At 33.7% G+C, this 10,656-nt stretch overlaps 1 protein-coding gene across 1 annotated transcript; it reads left to right on the forward strand.

Moving 5' to 3' along the window:
- The first annotated feature begins 3,643 nt into the window (after positions 1-3,643).
- Positions 3,644-9,593, forward strand: LOC125818394 (uncharacterized). Its single transcript, XM_049497915.1, has 10 exons — positions 3,644-4,198; positions 4,796-4,914; positions 5,066-5,128; positions 5,252-5,341; positions 5,433-5,598; positions 6,369-6,558; positions 6,678-7,516; positions 7,706-8,305; positions 8,731-8,796; positions 9,247-9,593. Exons 1-10 carry the CDS (start codon positions 3,644-3,646, stop codon positions 9,349-9,351), a joined length of 2,793 nt encoding a protein of 930 aa, XP_049353872.1. The 3' UTR covers positions 9,352-9,593.
- The last annotated feature ends 1,063 nt before the right edge of the window (positions 9,594-10,656 follow it).

Raw genomic sequence — 10,656 nt, forward strand, 5'->3', positions numbered from 1 at the left:
TTTGTTACTAACACCCCTCCAAGTGGTTATCGGTAGCACTTTTGGCGTTTCAATCAATTTTTCTTTAATTTTTTTGCTTTAATCTTTAAAAAATTTCAAATGTGTAACATTGAAAATTCCTAAAAAAAATTAGCACGGTATAATTTTTATATAATTAAATCAAATGTGTATATTAAAATTTAAAACTAATATTATTATATATGTTGGACCTATAATTTTTAAAGTTTAACAGTTCAGTGTTAAGAACGTAAAGGTTAAACCGATCAAATTTATATCTTACATGCATCTTTTCGTAATAATACACTCATCCTTATGAAATCCTGAATACGCCTCTGCTAAGAAGATAAGTTGCATATTTTCTTTTCGAGACAAAAATGTCATCTAAACTTTGACTAATCCCAAGACCAAAAAAATAATGCAACAACCCTTAGTCTATCATTTCAAAACATTTTGTCATGAAAGACTTAAATTCAGCAATAAGAGATTCACGAAGCCAAAAGGGTCATATTTTTCCTTCAAAAAACAAAAATGACACATCAAAAAAATTTAACCAAAAGGGTAAAATCGCTCCTAACGGAGCGATTTTCTTCTGACAAATGACGTCGTTTCCGTTAAAAGAAATAAAAATCACTATCTTAGCAACGATTTTCTCAAAAAAAAAATCACTATTTCTTTAAAATTGCTGCTATTTTTTGTTAAGGAATTAAAAAAAAACATAAAGAACAAGTTTTAAATTACATAAATTTCCAGCGGTAGCCATTTAAAAAAAAAACAATTTTTAAAGAAAAAATCGCTGCCGAGGCAGCGATTTTCAGTTTTAATTTTTTTTTTAATTTTCATTAAAATCGCCGAAAGGGTAAAGATTTTTTTTTAAAAAAAAGCTTTTTATGAAATCGCTGCCTTCAGTTTAATTTTTTTGTTAAATTCTCTACAAGGCTAGGATTTTTTTTTTAAAAAATAATAATTTCTTAAACAAAATCGCTGCTATATAGCAGCGATTTTACTTTTAATTTTTTTTATATATAAAAACGCTGCTATAGCAGCGATTTTAAAGAAAAAATATTTTTTTGAGAAAATCGCTGCGAAGGCAGCAATTTTTATTTCTTTTAGCGGAACTGCATCAATTTTTGTCAGAACAGGAGCGATTTTGCCTTTTTGATTAATTTTTTTTTTTTGATGTGCCCTTTTTATTTTTTGAAGAAAAAAAGTTACCATTTCAGCTCCGGACTCAACAAATCAGCTTTACCTTGATTTTTACATAGAGAGTTGACTCATTTTTGCTTCTTTCAAATCCATTCTTCTGGAGATAAGAGAGTAATTTTTTTTAAAAAAAGATAACTAAAAAACAAATTAAAAAATAAAATATTGATTGTAAAATAAGTAATAAAATTAAAAAAATTATGAATCTTTTTTGTGTGGGGGTTAGGGAATGGGGGGTAATCTTTTTTAATAGATATATAACTATAAAAAAAAAAAAACGAATTTTGATAATGTTGAATTTCAGTACGTTTTAACTCATTTTTACATAGTTATCTTACAAGTTTGTTAAAATTTAAAATTCATTTAACAACTATTACAGCTTTTAAATCAATCATTATCATTAACCTCAGCCAATTAAAAAAAGTTATATAGTTTAAATCTTTCATAAGCAATATCACATTTAATTTAAAATTATGACATTTAAAAATATTCGCACAACGCACCAACATAAATACTAGTTACTAATAATATCATTTGTTGTTTCCTTACAAAAATATTAAGATTTTTATAATCATTAGTCGTACGTATTTCCTTTAGAACGGTTCAATATTGTTACGTGTGGACGTAAAATTAGTAGTTGACTAACAAAATACAATCCAATGGTAAGTAAAGTAAACTTTTTTTCAATAATTTCATAATTGCTTTTGTGATTCAAATTTTCACCCAACAAAAGTCTATTATTTCCTTGATGAAAAAATGTAAATCAAAAATGAAATTATGGGTACAAAAGGTGTTGATGAAGGAATAATAATTTATAAAACTGACTAAAAATGAAGAAAAATTGATTCCATGATTCATAATACACTACTAAAAGAATCATTTATAATATTTTACAAAAAGTCAAATTCTTGTGAAGCCCATCACCCTTTTTTTAATCATCAAATCAATTTGTGCACCTTAACTATTCAATAGGTACCTATTTCCTTTCATTAGTATCATGTTAAATAATTCTATTCTTTAGATCTTCGATGGTGCAAAAAAATTATCTAGTATTATTGATTTTATTCGAATGAACATGTCCATTTGGAAAAAGTCATAAAAAATTTTGTTGGCTTTCACTAGGGAATAGAACCTAATACTAGGACTAAAAGGGTATGAATCTTATTCCTGTCTGTTGGTGCCAATTGTGCCAACTAAACACTGCCAATACAGAACAACAAATTAGATACTTATCTTGTGGTGCAGTGACGGAACTGCTTCACTCGGATTCGAGCCTTAAATATGAAAAAAATCTTGTTGGAAGCGTGACCTCCAAATAAACCCTGCAGTACGTGATTTGAATATAGTCGGGGCTCCAATACGATTTCCAGAGAGCAAGTGAAAAATGAAAAAACAAATTAGATACTTCTGAAATATTACCACTTTTAGGTGTGTTGGGGTTTGGGGGTGGGGGAGGGGGTGAGAGATAGTGGGGGCAAAAGTGATCCTCAATTATTAAATCTTGAAAGATTCCATAAAATAAGGTCCACAAGAATCAAAATTGAATATATCTTATTCACAAATGTGATTTATGAAAATTATGGATGAAATAGTTGTGTTCGAGTCAATTCATATTCATGTGCATCTCAATTATTCCTTTAGATACATCTCACCTTTCATCAGCATAGATATCAAATAATTCTGCTCACTAATATTTAGCCAAATGAGAAAAAAATAGTATCGAAGTCTTTTTTATCTTTATTGAATTTGAATTCTAATCTCTCGTGATTTTTGTACAGTTCATTGACCACTAAATCACATCTGGAAGGCTAGCAATTCCAATTAGATTAACATCACAATCTAAAGACTTGTGGAAAGTCCTCAATTTTAGGTAAGAAAAGCATTAAAGCACCTGCTAAAGTTAGGAAGCAATTACAAAGATATCAATACAAAGCTATTACAAGTTAGATAACAGCCATCCTATCAAAGTCTATTACTCCCTCCGTCCCATTTTATATAAGTTAGTTTGACTCGGTATGACGTTTAAGAAAGAAAAGAAGACTTTTGAAATTTATGGTCTAAAATAAGTGATAAATATCTGTGTGACTTAATATAGAAATGTGTTATTATTTTTTAAACAGACAAGAAAAGAAAGTAAATCATATAAACTAGGGAGTACTATTTTTATTGACAAAAAAAAAATCCATTGGTTGAACTAGACAGGTAGTTAAGAATTTACGAACCTATACATATAGTCATATACCATCAAGCTACTTGATATTTTTAATTATATACACACACACACACACACACCCCCCCCACACACACCTCCCTTGGGCTACCCCTCTTGAAAAATATTGGCTATAACTTACATGTAATGGTTTAAGTGAAGTCTATTCTGCTATTGCCCATATGGACTTAAGTATGTGCATATCTTGTTCATGATGTTATGTCTCTAAGAACCATGTTGTTCAAGTTGTACTGTTTTTATCTCATGTTCTTGATCAAGATTTTCATTATCTTGTCATTATTTGGCTGTGTGACTATTTCAGAATCAGAGTCAGAGTCATGGTTTGTGCAACAATATGTAAGACAAGCTCAGACGAAATTTGAGTTGAAAACCAACAAGTTTTGGGAGTATGATGAGCAATCCAACAGTTGGTTACAAGTGGATTTGCCTTATGATTTAGTTTCTTGTTTCAATGATAACTGTACTAAAGTCAATAGAATTGATCAGAGTAATCAAGAACCTGAAAAAGATGAGATCTTTACTAAAGTTAAGGATGAGGGAAGTTCTTATACTTATCTTCCTTTGAGAAAAAGAGTTTCTTTGACAAAAATGTCTGAAGCATCTATCTGGATCACTGGTGTAAGTGGATCAATCTATGAAAGATTTTGGAATGGATTGCAGTGGGTTATAGCACCTCATGAATTGTCAATATCAGCAGGGTATGCAATTTCTGTTTTCATGGTCAATCAGACAATTCTTGCTCTATCAGAATCAGGATATATCTATCAGGTAACCTTTTGAACATTCATATAAACATGTAAGGTAACCATTAAACTATCTGATAAGGGGTGCCTTAGAGTAACGGGTTCGAGCCATGGAAGAAGTCACTAGTGCTTGCATTAGGTAGGCTGTCTACATCTCCTTCTCCGAACCCTGCTAACACGGGATGCTTTGTGCACTGGGTTGTTCTTTATTCAACCATCTGATAAATTTTAGTGAATATTGGATCAGAATTCTCTTTTATTTTATAATATTGGAGTGTGATGGGCTTAAATGGAGCGACATGGAAGTAAGCCGACACCAACTTACTTGGGATTGAGACATAATCATTGTTGTTGTTGTTATTGTAATAATAGTAGTAGTAGTAATATCAGATTAGAACTCTCACAGTATTTTCTGTTTGTCTTCATTTGGTATAAAATTTAGTGGATATCTGATTGTGAATCTCCTTTATAATATGGGACTGTCAGGCTTTAAATGGAGCGACATGGATAGTGAGGATTCATATAGTTGACTCCAACTTGCTTGGAACTGTATCAGATTATATAATTCTCATGTTTATTTACCTTTGGTGTAAAAAGTGTAATCTATGTTATTTTCCCACAGTTGCAACTAAGTGATGATCAGCCAGTTTGGATAAATATTACACCAGCAAGTGATCATCAAACAAGTAAAGAAACAGAACTAATTCAAATTGTATCAGGAGTTGTATCCAGTGATAGGAAGTGAGTATAGTATATTCGTACACTTGACTATTTCGATATTGAGGATTTTCTCGAGGAAAAACAAAGTTAAATTATGTTACTGCAGATAGTTGTGACTTGTGTGAGCTCCAGGCAAAGCTAATAACACCTTGAATTTGTCCATCAACATCAGGAGAATATATTTCTGCACAAAGAATGGAACTTTATTAGAACTCACTGAGGTTGATCTCATAAGGTGAGAACCACTCATATATATGATTGACTATGGTCGTCTTTGTTGAAGTGTGTGATCATCACATCTAAAAGCTTAAATCATTAGAAAGAACACACATCAATGTCTGCTTTCAAATGCAATTAGGTGGACTAATCATGGAAAACCTCCCGGAGCAAATGTTGCAGCAATCGCGGATGCATCTACATTTATATCAGAAGTAGTCTTTACAATTAGGTAAAACAGCAAAAAGGATCCTAGTTCTTTTGGTTCAATCGTTCGAATGTCTCTTATTCTTTGCCTAATGGATGTAACATTTTTGCAACAGTACTGCAGGAGATCTTTATGAATACGATCAGCGCTCAAGGCCATCATGGAAGAAGCATATACAAAAAGAGTCTTCTGATCAAGATACTTCTCTGAAACCATCTCTAGGATGCAGTTTAAAAGGAGTGAATGGAGCTATTTCAAAATCTTTGTTTCTCTTGGCTAAGGTACAAAGCTCTTTTTAGTCCATCACCTATAGTTTAACAAAAAGAACACTGTATTAAGAAAAGAAAGGAAACTTAGTGGACTGACCCCATCATCTCTACCCCGTAGGAACTACGAGATTACCATAAGGATGCCTTCAGCACCCTAGGGGTCATGTACCAGCCATAGAACCTTGCTCAATAAGTGGAACACGTTAACCATTCACAACTACTGATGGAGGACTCGTTGAAAAGTTCCAGTGAGCAGGTGTTAACCCCCATACATGGTCTTAACAGTCATAAGTAAAAGAAACTTTTCAGCTGATAATAAAATAATGCAAGGACTTCATGTCTCGAAAGACTTCCGTCTTGCTGGAAGGACAAATAGGAAACTGTGTGAATAGTGCTAACATGAGATCACTGCAACTTTATAGTAAATTGCTTGATGAATTACATGATCCTCCAATTTTCCCCTGAATATATCAATGTATGGTGTGAATTAGTAATATACCTAAGTTAAGAATCATTTCAGAAACAGCCTCTCTAACTCCACGAGGTAGTGGTAAGGTCTGTGTACACTCTACTCTTCCCAGACCCCACTTAGTGGATTTCACTGGGTATGTTAATGTTGCGCCTAAGTCAAGAATCCATTTATTAGATAAACTTGATCTACCAAAGTGGTTTTCTGGTTCCTTTCATGCCTACACTCCCATCTCTTAACATCACTATCTATTTTTGATGCAACACATATAGTTTTGACTTCCCTTTTCTTGTAAATTTTTGAACATATGAAGGGAGGATATTTAATAGAGAGACGGTCACAACAAAGGAAATGGAAATGGATTAATCATGGAAATCCAAAAGATCATGTCCTGTCTTCCATTACATGCCTTTCTGAAGAAAACTTGGCTGAAAATTCTCACTCATTGTTTCTTACAACTATAGCTGGTTACATTTTCGAATATCGAATTCCAGATCATTCAGGTATGATTTAGAAATAACTCTTCTTCTCCTTTTAAATGTGCTAATTCATTACTTAGCAACAGATACAGTATTCAACCATTAATCTGCCTCGAAAAATTGAATCTTTGACATGAATACAGGCATTGACCAAGAGGATGATACTACAAAAAGTTGGATCAATCATGTTTATCCCCCTTATGCCAAGGCTGCAAGAGGAATTCCAGGAGTGCAATTGCATCCTGGCAGAATTATTTTCCCACTTGATGATGGTAGGCTTGGAGAGCTTCGCCTATCCGGTCTCGGTGATGAGAGTTCTGGACCGAACTATCAAATTAATGCCAGAAGAAGATCATCACAGAAGTATGTATGGTTTCTAGTAGATGCCCCAGAAACAGAAGGATGGAATGCAGAGTATTGCACTGAAGAACATGGACCGTTGAATTGCATTGCAGGCATCAAAGATGAAAACAATGAACTTGATCTCACGACATCGACAGCAAGAAGGAGAAGGACAAGCAAAGAACAATACAGTTACATATCAATTGATATGTCAGCTAGGAAAGCTGCTGAACCCGAGGGAGACTACAATATCCCGGATAACTGGATCAACAAAAATTTCCATCTGAGGGTGATGCATGAAGGAAAATCATTCTTCCTAATAACGGAGGGTGGTCTGATTTTCGAGTATCTAAATTCTGATAATGTGTGGTTCTGGCTTAGGCATGATCATCCAACAGCTATGAGAGGTGCCCTTGGGAACTATAATGGAAGTTTGTTTTTGGTTGATGAGCAACGGAGTTTGCTCATCAGAGAAAGAGATAGTGCTGAACTAGCATGGATTAATTGCACTGCTATGAAGAAAGGAAGGCAAGTAATCGGAGGTCCTCCGTGGGACGATCTACCAGGGAAATCTCGAAATGCTAGAAAAGAAGATGCACTTTTCTTTGTAAGCAAAAGTGGGAGATTGCTACAATTTGCAGTAAGTAGCATATACTATGTCCACTTTTCTAGTTTAGAGGTTCAAAAGGTGAGTATACGAAGAATGCTTTCAGCCTAATAAAATGAAGGCTAAAATGAGTGGCACTAAGCTTATATATCCTGAAATTTCTAAGCTTCCAGTCTAAATATTGATAAAATGAAGGCTAAAGTGTCATAACCTGTTTCTTAGGTTGCACTGAGAAAGTTCAAATGGAAAGATTGTCGGTACCCAGCCAGTACAAAGATTGCAAGCATTGCTGACCAGGAACTGCTCCGAGAGAACGTGGTGTTTGTCATTGGAAGGAACGGACGCTTATACCAGTATAACAAAGTTACTGAACTATGGCATGAACATTACCAATCTCAACATTTGGTTCTATCAAGATCTCCTGGAACTGCAATGAGGTTATCTTCACTGTCACTGCAAGGTTCTCTTTTCATGCTTTCGGCAGATGGTGGACTAGTTGAATATAATTGGAATCCGTCCAACGGATGGAATTGGATAGAGCACGGAACACCAGATCCAAGTGTCATTCTTGTTGGTTCACCAGGACCATGCTTCACAGGTGCTCATCTGTTCTTAATAGGTTCAGATGGAAAAGTGTATCTAAGGTTCTTGGACAATGGAACATGGAAATGGAGAAGCTGTGGCTTCCCATTTATGGCAAATGAAAAACATGTCTCTGATAATCATGATCGTAAAGAAACTTGTACTTCCGATGATCTTGCAGATCGTTTAGAGAAAATTGAAGAAAACCTCCAAGCCTTAAACAAAAACTGTGACTCCAAGGTTAGTGTTTATTTACAATTCCTCTACTTGCTTCTTGGATATTTGGACTATGTTATACGGACTCTCCATCCCTTTGCTCAATTTTGAGTCCAAACATTCATGATCCGGATGTGAATGAGTCGAATGACTTATAATCCAATAAGTAAAACATTGGTATGGGCACACCTTTTTGAATACTAAACAGTATTTGGGCTATGTTACATGAACTACCCAACCAGGGGTTAGCAAGTTCTGTAGAACCTAGAGCTTCGGGTATACATAGTCTAAAATCTATATTTCAGAACCCACAAATTCTATATGAGCCATCGCCTAGATGCAGTTACGTTGGTATAGCACATCTTTATGAAGCCTAACATAACAGTAGTGAATACTTATCCATGCAACAAAGCCTCTATTGTCATAGTCATACATTGGTTTATAAACAGGTGGCACTTACAAGACCGATTCCTTTTTCGGAAGATTCAGTCATATTTGAGCTCAGAGATGGCAGAGTATGTAAACTTGAACTCTACTTGAATGTTTAGAGGTTTGAAAAGTCTTATCATTTCATAAACTTCCCAGAATTGCTATAAAAACTTACTCATAGTACTGATTTCTCTTTTAACAGATAGAATCTGACATTATCAAAGCTACTAGTAAAACATATTATTGAAGCCAAAGAACTAACTGGAATGCGTATAGTCACTCAACTTTATCCGTTACAACGATCAAGTAACAAAATTATTTTTTGTCAACTAAAGCAACTTTACTTTACTTTACACACTATAACAACAAAGTCACTATATAATGGGTAAAGTTGAGTAACCATACTATTTCACTAGGTACTTGTTACCTTTTACCATCACCGGTACTGAGTAACTTTGTCTTTCATGGTTTAAGCAAATTAGAAGAAATCACTAACGTTGTTTTGGATTTTAAACTCTTGTATCCCATGACTTTAGTTGGCAGAAATGCGACGGACAGGAAATACAGATTGGACATGGTCACGTACGATTGGCACTCCTACTAGCCTCTGCGTAACAAGTTTCTGGGCAACTTTAGCATAATAACATCAAAAACACATCGTCACGTTAGCTGCAGGACAGGTGAAAAGATCAAGCAAGCAACAGCTTACAACTATACATGTATATATATATAGAGAGAGAGAGAGAAGAAGAACTAAACAGAAATTAGAAAATAAACAAACTTGTACAGTTTTCAATCCATGTTTCTTTGTACAGACACTGTATTAGAGTAAAATGCTTGTAAATCTACAATTTATCATAGTAAGATGCATTTACAAGTGTTACAAGTTTATATAGTTCATTTTTATTTTTATTTTGGTTTCCCACCCCGGAGCCCATATTAGAGCTCCGACTAAATCCGGATTGCGCACTGCAGGGCCCATTCAAGGGTGGCGCTCCCAACAGGATTTTCTCCATACCCAAGGCTCGAACCCGAGACCTCTGGTTAAGGATGAAACATTTCCACCACTGCACCACAACCATCATAGGTTGTATAGTTCATTTTACAAGTGCAGAACATTGTAAATATATTACTTCCGCTGTCCTAATTTATGTGGCACATTTCGGATATCGAGATTCAAACATGTCTATCTTTGATCGTAAATTTTTCCTATATCTTTTAAATATTTTGTATTATCAATTATTGAGACTTATAGTACTTTTTGTGTAGTTTACAAATATATAAATTTCATTTTAAAAAATTTGAAAATTTCATGAGCAAATTCTCGGTCAAACTTAAACTGTTTGACTCTCGAAAAGCGAAATGTGTCACATAAATTGAGACAGAGGGAGTACCTTATATAGTTAGTTGAATCATAGGAGAGATCTGTAGAATATTTTCTTACTTTTGATAGAGTTTCTTGCTAGTGTATATGAACATGTAATGCTGATATAATAAAGGGAAAACTTCATAAATAGTTACAGTGGGAAACATAATAGGCCTCATTAAATATAGTTTGCCTATTTGTGCATCATAGCTATAGTTTAAATAGCTATTATGATTCTTATTTGTATAATTTGTCCTTTTTATAAGTAATTATACAAAATCTTATTTAATTATATCTAATTGATTATGTGGTAATTAAGGAAAATAATTCTTTAAGTAAAGGTCATTTAGTTTAATTAGAATACGTTACCAAAATAAGTGTTCTTCTTCATGAGGAAACGCAGAGTATTCATTGTTTTCATTCAATCAAAGCTTCTTTAGTAGTAGAACGGAAACAATTGATTCTTTTTGTGGCTTAAACAACAAAAAGATAAACACAACAATCTATCCATTACAAGTAGTATATTATTCTATGTATATGTATTTTTATATATTTCTTGGTTAATTCGTGTTTAATTTGT

Source organism: Solanum verrucosum, unplaced genomic scaffold (genome assembly GCF_900185275.1).
Source record: "Solanum verrucosum unplaced genomic scaffold, falcon-dt-bn FXZP01000253.1, whole genome shotgun sequence".
Taxonomy (NCBI): domain Eukaryota; kingdom Viridiplantae; phylum Streptophyta; class Magnoliopsida; order Solanales; family Solanaceae; genus Solanum; species Solanum verrucosum.

Bases quoted from the DNA above. Each gene is read 5' to 3' on its own strand.
- LOC125818394 (XM_049497915.1), top strand. From the start codon at position 3,644: ATGTTGTTCAAGTTGTACTGTTTTTATCTCATGTTCTTGATCAAGATT. The intron at 4,915-5,065 runs GTGAGTATAGTA...CATCAACATCAG, and splicing joins GTTGTATCCAGTGATAGGAA to GAGAATATATTTCTGCACAA. The intron at 5,129-5,251 runs GTGAGAACCACT...AAATGCAATTAG, and splicing joins ACTGAGGTTGATCTCATAAG to GTGGACTAATCATGGAAAAC.